We start from the raw sequence: 20,070 nt of genomic DNA, 5'->3' as shown, positions 1-20,070 counted from the left end.
GCTGGAAAACATTCATAATGATGACAGGAAGAAGTCAAATGCACTGAGGACTTTTTTTTTTTTTTTTAAATAGAAACCCACTTACAACTGTGAATAACAGTGTTACCTTGCTCGGTTGGCGTCCTTTGTCAGATCCCAAGCCCAGGTTATAAAATTTTGACTCAGATAAGAAACAATGGATTCAGCACAAAGCATTTGTGAGCAGAACACGTTGGTTAGTACACTTTCATCATGGTGGAGGTAGATAGCAAGAAGCTTTCTCTGAAAAGAGGAAAAAAGACCAATCGATTAAAATATCCACTAAAATAAGATTTCTAGAATCCAAGAGAGGCTCAATCAGTGTATATGAACAGCAAGACAATTTAAATTCTACTCCCTCAAAGCACACTTTATCTTCAGAGTCCCAAGACCATCACTACCCTTAATACATTTTATGTCCTTATACTCTAAACAAGTTAGGATGCTCGAATGTAGTTTTAGAGACCACAACCTTAGATTTCAATTAACATATGCAAGCCTATTTTGAGCAGAATTGCCATAGAACTGCACTTTATTTGAACAAAATATTTTAACATTCTTCATATTTAATGCATACTGTATTAACTCAAACTATTCACTAAGACAGCAAAATCCCTGAAAAATCTGTTCTATTTGGAAGAAGTCTAAAATAAACTTTTTAAATTTTAATTCAACAGATAATTTGAAACTTCTTAACATGTGCATCTATTAAAGAGAGTGTATCATTTGATTGCCACTTGAAAAAGACAGAAAAACATTTAGTCCATAAGAAATGACACCTGTTCTCTTAAGTGTGTTTTGACATAGTTGGACATTCTATAAAGTAATCTAAAAAATAAAAACTTTTTTGTCTTAGAGTTACAATGACAGCAATGAAAGAACAGAAATATTTGTTCACTCACTTTTTAGTGCTGAGTCTAAGGACAGTCACAGTTATTAGAAAAAAGAAAGATAAACGTTTATGGCAGGGAATACATATAATAAGAAAGACATTCATAAGGATACAAACTTCTTTGTGAAATCCTACCAAAGAAAGATTTCTAAGAATGGGGGAATCATTCTTTTCATATTAAATAAGGGTGCAATGACAGTAAATGAAAACATGCTGTGTGGAATTCTCAACAAAAGGAAGTGTCTAAACTGAAGGGTCAGGCTGATGAAAGGCTAACAAAGTCTGATGCTTACAACAATACTGATTAAGAAATGATTTAAAAATAATATAAAATAATCATGAAAATTCTTTCTTCAAAGTGCAATTTTGTATTAGATGAAAATAACTAATATAGACAGGATATTTTGTAAAATCATCTATTATAAACAGGATACACTTACTTTTGCAACTATTATTTATACAAATCTCCAGAGTGTAAAGCAGATACTCATAACATCATTAGCATCTGAGGAAATTCAAGTTTAGAAATGACTTATCCCATCTTCTAGTGAGTCAGTAAGAAATTCAGCTAGAACTGGAACCTAGACTGTCTGGATCCAGGTCTAGTACTCTTTCTGTTACTAGAGTAGTCACATGGACACACTATAATCAAGAGCATGTGAATAGCAGAATTCACATGAAACAGTGAGCAGGGGCTCAGAGACAGCATGGAACGGGAATAAGGATAGGATGGCTGGCTATAAATAGCTCAGCTGATCCCACCAAGATTCTAAGGTGTTAATTCATTTATTCTTTCATTCAATAAGCATTTGTTAAAATTCCCATTGTGTAAGACCCAGCAGGACACACAGGCAATAAAATGATAAACGGAACAGACTAAGGAATTCTTTACCTTTGTTAAGGACTACAGATAACAGTAACTGATCTTCTAGGAAGTTTGTAATCAGACACATTGTTGGAGAGATACTTATCTGACAAATTCCACTCATCCTTAAAGGCTCAAGGCAAATGCTTCTAGGAACTCCTCTTAATTCCCTCAGTCAGTTAAGAGCTTCCTTTTCTGGCTGGCTTCTAGCTCTCCCATTAGTACTATAATTGTTTACAAGTTTTCCCTCTAGACAAAGTCTCTCAAGAGCCTGGACTAGGTCTCCCAGTCTCTTTACATCTTTCAACTAGCATAGGTCCTAGCCTGTTACAGGAAATAAACTCCAATACTGATCTTAACCATAGCCCCCTGGCAAAAAAAAGACACCAAATGTCAGAGATAAATGCTAAATCTGTTTTTTATTAAGTGAATCAAGAATCTCTGGCTTCAGAGAAAGAAACGTGAACCTGGCTGCGCTAACAAATTCAGGGCTACTCTTCTTAGCTTTCTAGCTGAGCACAGAGGAATATCAACCTCTAATTCATCTAGATTGTAACTCAGCAACTACATTTAATGACAGTGGGAACAAGAGAGCTGTCTGTTTTAAAATCAGCAGATTTTTAATCAAACAATAGCAATAGCTAAATCGTTAAAATGCTTATTTCTCCCAAGAACACTGCTAAAGAACATTTAGACTTTGGGAAAGAGATTAGTGATTTGCATGGCTATCTTACTGATTTAATTTAAATGCTCTCCCAAACCAAACACATATGTGCCCAAGAGGTTACTAAGACACCCAACATGCAGAGTTCCCTATAAGTGCAGCTGATAGTGTTGACTGAAACTAAACTTAGAAATCCAGGGCCCTAATGCACAATATCAAGTAATAAAAGAAGCATCTCTTTGGCAATATTTAATTTTAAAAAGAAGAAAGAGGCAGGCAGAGACCAGGCACTGTCTGTTTTGGAGGATCAGGCATTCTGCATTTCAAAGCATGGGTCCCTGCAATATCCAGGTTACTGTGCTAGAATCTCGACTATTATATCGCGTTTGTGAGAGGGAGGGCAAAGATGTGTTTACTCAGTGATTAGGCCCTTAGAATAAGCCTCTAGCTCCTAGAGAGACAGCTCACCACTTATTCATTTGGGCCAATTCACAAAGCCTAGGAAGATTAAACATCCATGCTGAGAAGACAAGCGAATGCAGACGGTGAAAAAGAAATAAAAATTCTTTAAAAACTCTGAGATGACTTCATTATTTTTCCACAAGGAAACTTTAGGAAAGTGTTTAGTTAGAGAAAAACCCACATTGACCTCTCTGTAAACCCTTAATCTTGCCTTTGTGAGGCGATGCTTTGTGGAAAGCCACTGGCTCGCTGGCTCCTCTTTTCACTGGAAGCTGGGAGAGAAAAGGCTCCGGAGAAACAGTTTTCCTTCCAGGGACACAAACCCCTGACACTGTTAAACACCAGATGCCAGGAAAGCACACTTAAAACTTCTCACTTTAAGTCCTAAGTGGAGTGTGAGAAAGATGAAAAAGAGTACCTAAATGGAATCTTCAGGCCAAGGCACTCCCAGAGCAGCTTTCAAAGAATATTCTTAGTCTTGCTTTACTTACATGGTAAATTTCCAATACAAGTGTTTTTTTCCTCCTCTGCTACAATGACAGTAAACATGTAAAACATACTCTTAATTTGAGACATAAAAATCAAATTAAATTATAGGCACAGATAACTCCAGGCTCAGACTTCTGATTCTCCTACAGATCTCAATTAAACATAGGCCCAAACATAAAAAACTGAATTAACAAATTAACCAATTTAGGAGGGAAGAAACTGCAAAGTAGTAGTAGTAGTAGTAGTAGTAGTAGTAGTAGTAGTAGTAGTAGTAGTAGTAATAACAACAACCTACATTCATAAAGAAAGGGCATCTAGTATACAGAAAAAGCCCAATGAAAAGTTTTGTTCTTCTATTACTATAATTTGCTTTTTCTTTAGTCCATTCATAATTCAGTCCAATAACATTTACGGAGTGCTATGTGTTAGGCATTGAGAACATAAAATGTATACCACAAAATTCCCTTGCCTTACAGAATTGGGAAAGAAGAGGATCTATGGGTGAAATAAATGTGCAACCGTCATACCATATAACAAGTGATAATATTCAATAAGTGAAAAGAGCCCCCTCGCCCCACCCCTTTAGCTTGGCAGAGAAGAAAGAAGTCTAGTAGTCCACAAAAGCAAACCGCATAGACTTAGTCTCTGACAGTTGTTTTGTGGTCTAAGTTTTGTTAACAGTGTAAGGAAGTCTTCCAGGCTTAAAGCAACAGAGCAAATCCTGGTCTAATCACAGTTCTGCCACCCATCTGACCATGAGGCAAGGCAAGCTGTGAAGATTTTTGATAAAGTACATTAAATGCTTGCTTACTGTACTGAATCTGTAATGGCTAATACTATATAAAAGTACTATTAAGATAAAGATTCAAGAATTACTCATGCAACACTGGAAAGCAATTCCTAGAAAAATGATAGCCATGAAAATAGTCTATAGTTTAAGCAGCTCTCTGAATTTTACCTTCTGGCAACAGAGACTGAGATGGAAATTGTGCCTTCAGTGTGTTAAGCACCATCAAATCTAGAAGCTAAGGTATTAGGCTGATGCTCAGAAGTAGCCCAGCTGACAGTAGATAATGTGACTTGACTTTGGGCTACCGTGGTTACCAAATTTTAACACAAAACATCACAAAACTGTAGAACATGAGAATGGGAAAAAAAGCTGGTGATGTGGTTCACCTGGTAGACTGACTGCTGCCAATGTCTGATGCCCTGAATTCAATCCTGACCACTTCATAAACCAAGTGTGGTCTCTATAATCCGAGCACTGAAGGACAGACAATCGGATCAGGGGTGTCACGAGTCAGGACGATCCGTAAGCACATATCAAGTGTAAGACCACTCTATGTTATAAGAGACGAGAGAGGGGAGGGGGGGGCAGGGAGAGAGAGAGAGAGGAGGGAGGGAGAGGGAGGAGGGAGGGAGGAGGGAGGAGAGAGAGAGGGAGGAGAGAGAGAGAGAGGGAGAGAGGGAGGAGGGGAGAGAGAATATAGGAATATTTGAACTGCTTGTTCAAGTACCCGATACATAATCTGTGTTCTTTCAGTTATTCTAATGTTGATATGACAAATAATTGGAGAAATACTGACTGATTTTTTTTTTCCAGTATAAGAAGATTTAGTGTAAAAGAATTTCCTTTACGGAACATGGAATCTGACTTTGTCTCCTTCCCACTGCTGAATTACTATTATTAATCTTGTGACCTGTTTCAAGTTGATGAATAATTTATTGATACAAACACCTGATAGAATAAAGCATCTTATATCTTCGTTATACCAAATAATTTAATACTGATACAATAAAATCTAAAATAGACCACATATGCAAATTGTCTCAATTGTCTCCAAAATGTTCTTTTGCAGCCGCCTTATTTTAGTCCTCTGATTTTTAATCATTTCATGTATCTTATTACTTTGTGTGTGTGTTTACCAGGTACATATGTTCCACATCCTTTATGGAGAGGACAAAGGACAACTCTCACAAGTCAGTTCTTTTCTTCCACCCTGTTGGGTTCAAAGGTTCAATCCAGCCTGTGAATAAAGCCTGTGTACAAGTACTGACTGGGCCCCTCTCTTCAGCCCCATTTTCTGATATTCTGAGACAGTTCTATGCAGACCAGGTTGGCCTTGAACTTACTACACAGTAGGGACGATTCTCCTGCCAAGAGAACTTGGACTAAGAGTGTGTGCCATGACCTCAAGCCACAGTGGAATTCTTGATGTGGAAGTGCTTCAGTCTCATCCAGTACCCAGAGTTAAGTATATGGTAAAACAGAGGAAAGACAGTAAGGAGTCGGGCGAGGCCCAGCTCTGCGACTTCCCAGCTATGTGGATCTTTGAAAGCTATTTCTTCTCTTTTGGGTATCATGTATCTCTAGAGAACCAAAATCCACTACTTTTCCCAACTGCCAATAGTAATTAGTCAACTGTGTTGTTGCTCTGACCAAATAACTTGAGAAGCAGCGGAGCAAGGGATGCAGGGTTTATTTGAGCTTGTGGTTCTGGAAGACACTACAGTTAGACCACACTGTGGCAAGATAAAGCAGCAAGAAGCTCTCGTTCCCCATCTGGAAACTGATGAATATTCGCACTCAGCTAATTTTCTCCATTTTCTTCAGTATAGGACCTTAGCCCATGGAATAGTGCCACACACAGATGAAGGGGGCCTTCCTCCCTCAGTAAACTTCATTGGACAATCCCTCAAAGGTATTCCCAGAGGTTATCTTAGGTGATTCTAGACCATGGCAAGTTCACAATATTAACCTCACAGGACTTAAACTAGCAAATCAATGGCTATGAGTACAACCGAAAAAAAAAAAAAATCAAAGAAAGAAGTTTGGCAACTCTCAGTGCCAAATATCAGTTTGTAAGAACACTTAGCTAGGTTGGATTTTTTTTGTTAGGGTATTTATTGGATACTTATAATGTGCTCTGTCTTGATCTGGGCACTAAGGACACAATCCAACCTGCACATGGCTCTCAAGGCCCTCTTAAACCTTACATTTTTATTCATTATTATTTATATATTTTAAAATAAAGAATAATTATACTACTTTCTCTTCTCCCTTTCCTTACTTGAGCCCCTCTCCAATTTCCTTCCTCCAACTCTGATCATCAGCTGGGTGAAGGACTGTAATGCCAACACTTGGGAGTGGATAGGAAGAGGAGCAGAGTATAAGGCCAGCCCTAACTATATAGCAAGTTTAAGGTCAGCCCGAGTTAATGTGACACCCTGTCACAAAAAGCCAAAAAATTAGCGAGCAAGCATATATAGATTTGAGAGCCACATATAGGTTGTACTGTGAAAACATTTCCTTCAATTTTCAAAGATGATTTCAGAAAGCAATAGTCAGAAACCAAACTGGTGAAGTTCCTAAAGGAAACAGCTACTTAAGATCAAGAAATGCCAAAATGCTGCCTTTTTCTTCACAGCCCCTGAAGCAGATGCTAAAATCGCATTTAGAAATGCTAAAGACAAATGCTTTTGAGTTTCACGCAGGGGAAGCAGTCATAGGAAAAGACAGAAAGTGGTTGAAAGGGTAAGGAATGGGGAGGAAAAATAAAGCCAAATTTTCGTTATAAGCTGACAAATGTTTATTAGGTGTAGGTTTTCATCAGTTTCAATTGCTCACAGTTGAATGACCTGAATGACCTTGGCTTAAGGCCAACATGTGACTAAAGTATTTTAAATAAGGAAATTAGAGGCTCAAATGTCTGGCTCTTAACAACACACTATAGAGATGTAGGCATGTTTCAGGAAATAATGGAGGTTTGAGGAGGAAGCGTAGAGGAAAGGAAAGGAAATAGCCAGTTCAGTACCAAGACCTCAAAAAAGAACTCTTAAGAGAACTAGAGCTACAACCCTGTAGTAGAGTATCTACACAGCATGAATGAGGCCGTGTTTGATCTTGATACCACCTACATCTCACTCACAAAAGTAGGCAGAATTTTTCTGATTCTGATAGTATCTTTTGAGAGGGTTAACATTGTCTCTAATAAGTAATGGCCTGTTAAATAGGGAGAAAAATATGAATCTGTCTTATATACTTTGAAAGGTGTAGCAAACATTTCAAAGAGATTTTGCCTCTGCCATGGGGGTGGAAGGCAGAGCGAAGAGCTCATAGTCCATAGTTCACCTATTTCATTTATTTCCACATTCAAAGGAATGGGCAAACTACATCAGAGAAGAACTAAATTAACAATTAATTTCTCATTAAGATATATTAATAATGCATTCCTGTTAAAAAAAATCAAAGGAATTACAATGATTTGTATGCAAATATGTTCAGTAGATTTTAAACTACAACACATCAAGCTCTGTTTGGCAGAGAGATTTCAAAGGTTAATGTTGTGAATTATAAATACAAACTGAGTTTAAGTACAGTAAATCATAATAAATTTTTTCAGTTCAGAAAGGGTTAAGCCTGAGACCCCCCCCCCACATATATGCTAAGTAAGTGCTCTATCACTGAGCTATATCCCAAGGCCTTTCCTAGTACCCCTTTGATTTTGCTGTGTAAGACAGGGTTTAACATGGTAATTCAGGTTGGCCTTGAACACATAAATTGCCTGCCCCTAAACACTAGGGCTACAGGTGTGCACTAACATGCCTAACTCACTCTAACTCTTCATCATACACTTAATACTCATGGTAGAGTTTGTGTGCTAGGTCCTGAATGTCTCCATTTTTTTTTTTTTTTTTTGTGAAGAATCTCTCATTTTTGTTTGTTTGTATTGTTTTAAGATAAACCGATGGCCTAAGAAATGAAAACAGCTAGTATGTAAAAAGGGAGTCCGTTCTCAAAAGGCCAATAGGAACACAAAAGGAGGCGGCAAGGAGGTTGTTGTTTGGGGTGACTTTCGCATTTATTTTTTAAGCAATACCTTAGGAAGAATTTCTCTTAGTAGCATGTAAAGCAGCCATTTTACCCTGAGAAGGTAGTCCCCTCCAATTTGGAATAATATAACAATGAAGTGTGCATCTATAGACATGCCCTGGGTGCTGAGCTGACATCTGAGTGTGAAGATGAAGGAACATAGTAAATGGCTTTACTGTACCATTTCTCTCTCCTTTAACATCTCTAATCTACTTACTAATTATGCACAATTGTACTTTTGAAACATAAAATAGCCACAATAAACATGTCTTTTATGTACTTTACTGTTTTCACTTACTATATCTTGACCACCCTTTGGGCCTTCAATATCAATGAACTAGCTTTATTTCGCATTTTACCATAGAAATGTAACATACTTACTTTTTATCAATGGGCATTTAAGACATTTTCAATTTGACATTCAGACAATGCTATACAAAACATTTGTTTACTTCTTTTTTTTATAAGTATCTACATTAAAATACTTTTGTTATTGTAAGAGAAAATGATATCCTAGAATGATTTTAATCTCTATTTCTTGTATTTAAATATGAAAAGCATCTTTTCATTTTATATTGGTTATTTCTATTTCATTTTTTTATAAAATGCCTTTTGATTTGTATTACTTGCCTATACTACAGTTGTCTTTATCCCACTTAATATTTTGATTTCTTCATAAGTGTATATTTCAGAGAAATCAGCAAGTTGTGGCTATTATAAGATACGCATATATAGAAAGACACAGAAAAATCAGGAAGTGCTCTTTGGAATCAGATTGTCTGTGAACTACATGATACTATTGCTATACCATGGATTTAAATAATTGTTGACACAACTACATATATACATATATAGATTAGTTTCCTTGCTTCTTCTAATCTCTCTCTAATGTTTTCTACAAACTGCTACTATATCACTCATTCCTGTCTTTAGTTCTGACAATAATACCCCCCTCTTAAAAACCTTTCAAACAACTGTTAATAATAGTAACAGCAGAAAAAAAAATGTTTTGTTGGTATTCATGGATTTCTATGACCTGTCTAACTAAACATCTGGTTTAGCCCTACTGGTCTCATATGTGTATGTGTGTACTAATTAAATAAGCCAACAGATCTCCACTAACATTCTATTCAGATAGCTTGCCCATCATGAAAGAAATACAAACACAACACCAAATTCATTATAAAGGTATTTTCAGCTGCAGAGAGGAAAAGGAGAGTATATACATTAGTTTCAAAACCAACTCTGCCTGATATTTTTAATGTTCACCTATGAAAGCAAACTATATTTAAGATGCTGAAATCACAATAAACTATAAACAAAATATCATAAAAATAATGTATTTTTATTAATTTAAACACTAATTGCAATGTAAGTACTATGATGATTAAAGTTTTAATTAGAATTGATAACCAAGTATAAGAATTAAGGACACCCTAAATGGTGCTAATGTTTAGCAAAAATGTCTAATTATAGAACAGCATGTCTTGTTGGTATGGCTGTGTTTATATAAAACACGTAAGCTTTTGTGTTTGTTTCCTTATTCTGTTACACTTTTTAAGATTAAAGTCTCATGTATACAAAGTTATTTCCAAACTTATGTATTTTAGAAAAACCCTGAACTTGTTATCTTCCTTTCTCCACATTCTAAGAACTAGAATTATGTAAGTGTACTGCAGTGCCAGGCCTTAAACACTTACGCTCTATCTGACACCGTCCTCTCCCCCCCCAGTCATGAAGGAGTGAGTATTTTGTTTGCTTGGTTTGGCTTCCTTGTCGGAAGCGTCTTGTGCACCTAAGGAGACAGTCCTGTCTTCTGCTGTGCTGTTGGTCCCTTCCGGCATGTTTACATGGCAGGTCACAGTGACGCTCTTTATGTGGTGAGCACCTCTGTATCTCTGGGATGAAGCCCACTTGAGCATGGTGGATGATCTTTGACATGTGTTCATGGATTCAGTTTTGCAAGTATTTTTTCATCTATGTTCATAAGGGAAATCTGTTATTCTTTCTTTGTTGGCTCTTTATATGGTTTGGATATCAGGGTAACTATAGCCTCATAAAATTAATTGAGCAATGTTTCTTCTGTTTCTATTTTGTGGAATACTTTGAGGAGTACTGACATTGACTCTTCTTTGAACGTCTGGTAGAATTACTGCACTAAAAACTATCTGGCCCTGTGCTTTTTTATTTGGTTGACAGATTTCATGACTACCTCTATTTCACTGGGGGTCATAGTTCTGTGTCAATGGTTTACCTGATCTTGATTTAACTTTGATAAGTACAGGTTTTGAAAATACCTCTGTGACTCTCTGGATTTTCTGAGGCCATAGTTTTTATGTCCCCCTTTCATTGCTAATTATGTTACTTTGGATATTCTCTTTCTACCTTTAGGTTAATTTGCATAAGGGTTTTGTCAAGTTTATTGGTTTTCTTAAAAGAAGCAACTCTGTATCCTTTGTAATTGTTTTGTTTCTATTTTATTGATTTTAGCCCTGAGATTATTTCTCCCTTTCAACTCTTTTTGCATATGATATCTTCTAGAAAAGAAAGCTTTGCTAGAACTTTCAGGTGGGCTATTAATTTGCTAGTATGAGGACCCTCCAACCCCCATTTTATATGTAGGAACTTAAATTTATGAATTTGCCTTTTACAACTGTCATCATCATGGCCTGGAACCCAATGTGTAGGCTCAGTTAGCCTTGCGCTCAGAGATCTGCTTGTCTCTGTCTTTGCCTTTGGAGTGCTGGAATTAAAAGTATGTGCCACCATGCTTGGCATACGACAGCTTTTTGGGTGCTTTGTGTGTGTTTGTGAGTATTTTCATTAATGAATATGCACCCATACGTATATAGAAAATAGAGTTGGTGTCTTCTATATTGGTGGTGTCGATATTGGTGTCTTCTTCAATCATTCTCCACCTTAATTTCTAGGACAGACTGTTTCATTTTAGCTGGAGCTCACTGACTCAGCAAGGCTGATGAGATCCAGGGATCCACCTGTTGCCATGTCCTCAGTGCTGGGATAACAGATGCATACTCTAATGCCTGGCTTTTATGTGAGTGCTTGAAATGTGAATCAAGTCCTCAGGCTTTAGCAGAAAAAACTTCATCAACTGAACATCTTTTCAGTCCTGAAACGCGTTTATAGGTTTATAACCATCTTATTAAAAGTAATCACATTAAATATTTGTTATTTCCAGGTTCCCAATTACATGGTAACTTTTATTCCTAATTAAAATGCATCTATATTATTATTATTATTGTATATAGCAAACAGTCCTTGTATATTGAGAAACATTTTTCTAAAATACATAAGTAAGATAAGTGTGCAGAATGCTATCTTCTCTGTCACTTAAAATTATTTCCAAGACACTGCCCTGTCTTTTCAGGAATTCAATCGAAATTTTAAAAATTCAGTAGAAAGAAAATCAAACAAAATACACATACTAGGCATATTTTTCAAAGCAGAAAAAAAGTTGCTTTCCTTGGTTTTCTCAATGATAGAATATGAAAGTCTCTACACTTCAGTTTCATTAAAACTTGTTAACAACAAAATTATGCAGAATTAATTTTTCTTAAAAGATACTAATCAGTGATAGCATTTAGGTTCCTTTCAGACTGGGGCAGTAGAAATGGTAGCTCCTAAAGATTGCCCAATTAAAAATAAATATAATAGGGGTTGGGGATTTAGCTCAGTGGTAGAGCGCTTGCCTAGCAAGCGCAAGGCCCTGGGTTCGGTTCCCAGCTCTGGAAAAAAATAAAAAATAAAAAAAATAAAAATGAGATAAAGAAACACTGTCACTTGGAAATATTCAATTGAGGTTGGGATATTCACAAAGTTCTTGAAGCCCTGAAATTACTTTCAGGGATATCCTGTGGGGCTGTGCACGCCCGGGGTTCCCCACGGAGATCTCTGGCCTGGCTAGGTGCTCCGGTTTGGGTGAGGGGGGGGGAAGAGAACTCAGGCAGGGAGTGGGGACTGCTTCTGCCCACCTCAGCTGCTGGCTTCTGGCCCTTCTCCTTTCCGCCACTGTGGCTTCGGATGCTTGGGCCAGGTTGAACTATCAGGGGACCGAATAGCCTGCAGGAGGGCTTCCGCCAGCAATTTCAGAATTGCAGATCTCTTCCCCAAGTGGCGGTGTTGCAGCTCTTATGACAGAAGCTCTCAGATGACAGAGTGATTCTTGCATACATTTAATCCTTCTGAACATGGCACTTAAATACAGTTTTGGATGGGTCAGCGTCTCACAGCGGGTACTTCCTATTGGTTTGGCCTGAGAGCTTGGGAATACCTTATCTACATATTTGGGGGTATGGTCCTGCTTCTATGATTGATCTGTGTTGAGCCTACATGACCTGTGGTCATGTTCTCACCTGAGGAGCAGGGGTTTGAGGTGCTGCCCTATGTGACTAATCTGTCTTGAGCCTATGTAACTGGTGATCAAGTCCTCACCTGTGGAGGAGGGGCTTCGGGCATTGCTGTTCTCGAACCTCTCTATAGAGGGGACGGGCTCTCTCTTGGGGGGGTGGGGGGGCTACAACTACATAAGGCCTTGATCGCCTAGGAGACTGGGAATGCACCTTCTGTCCCTTTTAGGGTCTCCGGTTATTCGACCTATCTCGACCAGGATACCTTTCATAGCCAGCGGCCTCACAATATTCCATAAAGTCAATGAGAAAATTAGCTTTGTTATTTTACATGGTCCAGGTTCGTTATGGAAAGCATCCCAATTAATTCTCAAGTCACCAAATAAAGCAAATACAACCATCATTTTCATTATGCTGCTGCTATTCATGAAGTTTAGAGACAGACTATAGACTGTTGTTTGGGTCAACAGAGCTACGAAGTAAAAATAGGGATCTTGGCACTGGTTTCCTTAAATAGTGCATAGCATTTATAAAAAAAGAAGTTCTGGGTGTGAAGTCAGATTTAAGGACTGCAACAAGGTTATTGATATCAAAGCCCACTCTCTTAGGGAGATGCCAAAAATAGAAATGATCCGATCCTTCAAACGGGAGACAAGCTCTGCCAGGGGAATTTATTGCTGTCGACTTTTTAGTTACTAAGACTCATTTTTCAGGCAACATTTTGTGGCATAGTATAAGAAACTCATCAGAGGCAGCAGGAAGAGAGATAGGGAGTTACTGAGAGAATCACCTTCAAAAACTCCCAAGATAATTATGGAATGGTCAGTGGGAACTCTTAGGAAAACATCAGTAAGGAATGAGGCCACTGGTATCCCCAGCTTTAAGCCTGCAATTTAACTCTAACTAGCACTTTGAGTTTAGTCACAATAACATGAAGCTGATTGTACTTTTCTCATTTTATTTGCATTGGCACAACTTTAAAAATCTCCATTCCTACAAAAATTCTGCTTTTTGTCCATGTATTTTTTTTTAATTTAAGATTCTGGTCAGAGATCTGTCTATACTTGTTTGCAGTCTAAGCTAAAGTAGGATGATCTCAAATTGAGACCCACCTAGGTTACAATATGAGAATTCATCTCAATGAGATTCAGAATCAGAACCTAGTGAGATTCTAAAAATCTTCCCCAGGACCTCTCTGTATGTAGATAAGGTATCTGTTCTTACTACTTTTAAGTCACATTCTACAATACGGATCTGTTTATATTGTCTTGTGTTACTGGCTAACCTCTGAATTTGTCAGAGTAAGGAAATCTCTGTAACCTAGACACTAAGTAGATGTGTGATAAATATTTATAACTTGTAACTGAATGATCGTCCTTCATAGTTAAAAGCAATAAGGTTATAAAGTTGATGAAGGTGTTATCAGAAGTTGGAAGAATGGTAAGAATCCACAGCAAAGTGGATCTGCTTTAGCCAGTACTGTACGGTCCTCATGAAGAGACAGAGCTGTGAATACTCTCACCAGCAAGGGCTCTCAAATGAAATCAGTTGGAAGCAGTTTTCATTAAGATGGATTGAATGTGGCATCGTGAGAAACACTTTATCAAATGTAGTGTTTTACTTAGTGATTAACTATATACCAGTTGATGAAGCTCTCTAAATCCTTTGTAATCCCACCACTCCAATAAACATTTAATGAGTATATAAGTTCAAAAAGCCTAGTAGAGGATTTAAACCTTCAATCTTGTTTTTATTTACTCTTGAAACTCAATTTCTCAATTCAAGTGAAGAAAGCTGGTGCTTGCCGCTCATCTGTTGCCCTGATAAAATTAATGTGCCTCCTAAAGTTTAAATTAAACATGATATTTAAAATGAAAGAAATTAGGCAAAGTGCCACAGTAACAGTCATACTTGCCTTAAAATGTCTGAACACTAGTAAATTGTTTTCTTAAAAATGACTGAGAAATTTAAAAAAAATAAAAAAAAATTTGTCCTAACTTGGAAATGTAAACTCTGAAAAACAGAGATGGACTTTTGTGACTGTGTCCTGCAGTGGAGAGCAGAGCTGTGTGCACATGGTGTACAGCTACTTGCCTGTGCTGGAATGCAGGACCTCTTTATCTGGCTTCTACTATTTACTACTGATGGATCTCTGGAAAAGTAATACCATTTTTTTTTTTTTTTGCAGAGTTTTTTCATCTTTAAGACGAGAATATAAATACTAAATGCTCCTATCTCATTACTGTATAACACTGTTCAGGAAATGATTTATAAACCACATAATATCATAGAAATATGAAGAAGTTACTATTCTTACACTGTCAACAACTGCATGGAGGTAGATAGGTTGGCCACAGTGGAAAATGCCTGAATTTGTAGCATTTGGGAGGCAGAGGCAGAAAAAATGGACTTCAAAGCAAGTCTGACACCCCAAAAGAGGGTGAAATAAAACTTATTTGATAGTTGTAAAAAGTGTACTAATTTAGATTAATTTTGAACAATTTATCGACCAGGTGGTTTTTGTTGTACTTAGAGAAATAAACTATGCAATAAATATAAATTGGAAAAGAGGAGTGAACAAAAGAAAGCGACTGTTTGAATTAAGAAGGGAAGGATGAAGACAACTTAGTAGGCCTGAGAGGTTAGTAAACTTTGATATGAGTCTAATAAGCAAAACATTTTATTATATGTATCTGAATTGTCTCTGCTAAAACACCTAGACACTAATAAAAGCAAATGATCAATTGTTTCATTAGAAATATCCAGGAGGTAATAAACAAGAACTTATATTCCTCTGGAGATTATCAGTCTGAATAAATCTACATGACAATTTAATAAATGTTCTTTTGTTGGCAATAAACTCCATATTTAAGCATCAGCATTTAAAGCCATATATGAAAGGCATACACAGAAACTTTTGGAATGAAATTGGAAAAGTATCTATGTTAACTGGAGAACTGAAATTTTGGAATTATCATTTATCTTGTTGCAAATGACAATCATATTGTGGCTATGTAGGAGAATTTCATTGTTTTGCAAAATGTATGTGTAATATTTAAGGAGTATTGATTTGTTTTGAAATGGTTTGGTCAAAGCCTCTCATATATATATAAGATATTCTAAACATTTTTGTAAAGTTTAAAATTTTAAACTCCAAAAGCTTAGTTGTTACAAACATTAAAAGTCTGTATGAAATTTTAATTATTTGTTGATTAAACATACTGTTTTATATGTGTGGGTTGGGGATCAAAACCTCAGGTATGCAAAGCACATACTCTAACAAAGTTACATCTATAGTTCTGAATAATGCAGTTTTAATTATTTTCTGTTCGTTAATATTTTCCGCTTTCAATCTAAGAGTGATTAAAATGAAAACTTATCAAAAAATGTACTGATCTGAAGCCTGGGGAGATGGCTGTGCAAACATACATGAGTTTGATCTCTGGCACGCATGTGAAAGGCTGGAACGCTTAGGTAGCCTGTAATCCCTGTGACAGTAAGGCAGAGAGAGGCTTTCTGGAGTACCTCTTTGTCCAGGTATCACAGTATACATAGTGCCTACCCATTGGAAAGTTAGCAGTTAGCCTGTTTAGAAGCTAGACTGGCATTGCAGTGAAGTGCTTACCTTTAAGTAAGCCTTGTTTTACTTCATGATAATCCCTAAGGAACAAGACTAATGATGCAGGTTGTTCAAATGTGCTGTAAAATGTGTCCTTTAAGTGAAAAGGCAAACACATAACAGAATTTTAAGAGAGAAAAACATGCATTTACCTAACTTTTATTGTAGAATATTACTGTAATTGTTTTATTTTATCATTAGCTGCACAAAAAGCATCTAATGTGGGTTCTGGGAACCAAACTCCTCTATTAAGAGCAGTCAGTATAATTCTTTACTGTAAAATCATCTCTCAAATTCTTAATGAGTTGCTCTTACTCTTAGTCTCTTTAACTTAATTTAAAAATCAGAATTAAATGGGGTAGGAGAAGATGATTTAAAGTCAGCCTGAGCCACAAGAGTGAGAAGAGGCAGTTTGATAACTCAGTGAGACCCTTTCTGGAAGTGAAAAGTTAAGGGGGTCAGAAGTGTTGCTGGGGCTACAGTCCAGTTGTAGAAGTCTTGCCTAACTTACAGGAGGTAGGCCCAATTCACAGGATAGCCAAAACAAACAAAACCCAAACCATCAAATCACAAAGAAAAACCTCATGGCAAAACCTTATGCCCCCCAAAAAACACAAAGCAAAACCAACCAGCAACATCAGAGACCTTAAGTGTTTGAGAAAGAAGTATGACAGAATAGGTTTAGTTCTTTTAGACTTTGTAACGTTTGCTAGTCTTCATTGTTTGATTGTCCCTCATTCAAACACTGTAAATTCAAAAGTTTTGAGATTCATTTGTGTCTGAAACAATTTTTGATCTTTGGAGCAGTATAGATTATGATTGTTAGGTTAGGGATGCTGACTATATATCTGGAACTATAAGATTTTAGACATGCACTGGGAGGGGGGTTAGGATGTAGTTTTCACAAATAAATGAGGGTTACTTAAAAGGAAAAAGCACTTTGGAAAAGGACTAAGAACAAACTGCTATCAGCAAGTTTTCATTCACGAAACTCACAATGACATGAACATATAGTCTGCTTCATTGTAAGCATGTCCACCAACTCCAATATGCCCCAGGTTATAAGTCTTTCTGCAAATGCAAAAGACAACAATGCCCCAATAGAAATGGGCATTTTGATGAAGATAAGGTTGGTAGAAGAAAGGAAACAAAATCAAGACTTCAATCTCAAAAAATTGTAAAAAATATTAAACACTATCTCAAACCAGAGGTTAAAAATTACAGTACAATTCTTATCAGAATACAAAATTGTACTCACGTCTCGGGCTTTCACATAGAAGGCCTCTTGGAAAGCAGCTTCTAATGAGCCAATAAAAAATACAGGATGGCAGTCACCATATCTATAGGAAAAATTATGTATATTAGTAAAAATGTTTGAAATTCATATGAAATTCATCATACAAATTGAATCACATGACTGATAAGTAACTGTTGTGGCTAATATCAAGTACAGACGAAAACCCAATTCACTTCTTTTAATGTCTGAATGACATTTGTGAATTTTAATTTTTTTTTGATCTGTACAAATATATTAGAACAGTGGAATTTTTAAAAATAAGAAAAAATATATAAAAGTGCTATGAACGTTTGGCACAAGAAGCACTTCTTAGCTAATTAATTTCATAAGATTTTGGAGTTACATTCTTTTTCCTCATTTTAATTCATTTATTTGAGAATACTATTACAGAAGAAAACTCATACTATATCATAGTATTAATACTAAGAGGCATATTATTTATATCAAAGTGAAAATTAGACAGTATCTTTAAACACTTCAGTAGACTCCAAAATACATAAAGAACTTATGAAACGTCTTAAAAAGAAATGCTAAAGAATCCAAAAACAAAAGTTAGAAGAAAAATTCACTTACATTTAAATTTTAATTATCTTTTAATTTACTATTAAGTAAATGATTTTTATTTTTTCTAGGATATAGTAAAAATTATTATGATATATTCTTGTCCTTTGAGGAACATAAGACACTACAGAAGTGATCCATTTGTTAAACTTTTATAAAGATTCAGGGATAAACTGAATATATTTCTGCATTGCCACAAATAGTTTAGTACTTATATCACACTGAATAGTATGTCTTTCTCTATTAGAACTGTATGAATTGATAAAGAAATCCTATGTATAATCTATGGAGAAATGTTAAACAATTTCTAATTAAAATTACACCAAAAAAAATCACAGTAGCATAAGAGAACATCAATTTTATAGTTAATATCCTAACCCTACCTTGAAGAAAACTCTGCTGTAAATTGTAATAAGGCATCTCCTTCATTTTCTGCGTTTTCTGGCACTAAAAAACAAACAAAAGAAAAAACAAAAACAAAAAAAACAAAACAAATAGACACAAAAAACAAACCACATAACATCTAATCCCACATATAAGAAATATATTTAATCAATAAAGAGGAAATAAAATTAAGTTTAGCTTCTGTGATATATCTGATGGGACATTTTTAACATACATTAGTAGATTTTTATAAAGCAGAATAAAAAAGAATATTTAAGAAAATTCCAATGAACAGTTACAATCCTAGTAAGCATCTAAATAATGTGTCAGTATCAACTGGGATTTCAATTTTCTTAAAATAGGTATCTTGTGATTAAATTACATAATATTTGAAAGTATTTTAAAGAATTCACTAATGGGAAAATTGCCAAATTTATGTAAATATTATATCAATTTCTATCAAAAGTAGCCCCAATTTTACCAAGTGAATAGGCCACAAAAGGATTTACATTAGAAATCACTTTGCATGTAGCATCCTGTCCTGTTCTCGATCATGCATCTCATAAGTGAAGATGAGAAAGATGGCACATATCTTCGACTTTGTTTTTCCTTCTAAAAGGTTAGCAACAATGACTGAAAGGGTAATATAACTATTCATCTTCACACTGACATCTCTGACACATGGGGAGTAAGTACTACCAACAGAAAGTACGCTGTTTGTCAATCAACTTCTAAGAAAAAAATAGAGGTGAAACTAATTAGACACTGAAATGTCTACTACACACTTTTGTCATTTTTACTAGCACTTTGAAAATCTGGCGGCCTAGTAAAAAATCAGAATTCAAAAGACTCTGATTTTAGTGAAGCAAGTCCACCTCTAAACTTACAGAAAGGAGCTTTAAAGTCCACTATTCTTCATAAATTTAATACTAGAAGGGAGAATTGTAATGCTTGTCCCAAAGAGCTACGAATACTCACTCATTGGAGATTTTCTCATGGTAGATGATGCCATGCCAAATACTTCTCCGTCATCCACTCCAAATTCTGAAGCATCTTCAAAGTCATCTCCATCACTATCACTAACCATATGAACATCCGTGCTTTGCTATTTAAGGAAAGTCCTAATTAGATTCAGATTGATTTTAACATATCAAATTCTAAAGATATATAATTGCAATAAGATAAAAACTTCATCAAGTATGAAACCTTAAAGCTTAATTTTTTTCTAAATTTAAAACTTTTCACTTGAAAGCTTAACATTTCAAAACAAAATAAAGGGCAGTTACAAGCTAAAAAAAGACAGAGATTTCTGTGGTATACTATTGTATAGTACACAAATAACTGCCCAATGGGCACAACTAGAATCTCAGAGACAAATGCAAGCTATGAATCACTCGAAAGGCTCACACTACCATGTGAATCTGGCACGCAGAAACAAGGCAGCATTCAGACTTGTCATTTCCTGACTTCAGTAAACCTCAGGAGGACGGACATCAGTATCCTACCCTTAGAGTGTCATTAGGAGATACAGAAAACAATATTTCAATCTAAATTGAAGACTATTAATTCAGTAAGCTAT

General features: G+C 36.0%; 1 protein-coding gene across 1 annotated transcript in view; it reads right to left on the bottom strand.

Moving 5' to 3' along the window:
- Positions 1-20,070, bottom strand: part of Faf1 (Fas associated factor 1) — a 336,330-nt gene that overhangs the window by 98,440 nt on the left and 217,820 nt on the right. The window contains exons 13-16 of the mRNA XM_032890912.1: positions 19,470-19,596; positions 18,491-18,554; positions 17,508-17,589; positions 107-261 (exon numbers count right to left, since the gene is read on the bottom strand). Of these exons, the coding sequence (XP_032746803.1) occupies positions 107-261; positions 17,508-17,589; positions 18,491-18,554; positions 19,470-19,596 (428 nt within the window). The remainder of the gene's footprint in view (positions 1-106; positions 262-17,507; positions 17,590-18,490; positions 18,555-19,469; positions 19,597-20,070) is intronic.

Source organism: Rattus rattus, chromosome 1 (genome assembly GCF_011064425.1).
Source record: "Rattus rattus isolate New Zealand chromosome 1, Rrattus_CSIRO_v1, whole genome shotgun sequence".
Lineage (NCBI taxonomy): Eukaryota > Metazoa > Chordata > Mammalia > Rodentia > Muridae > Rattus > Rattus rattus.
This window is presented reverse-complemented; position numbering and strand designations above follow the sequence as displayed.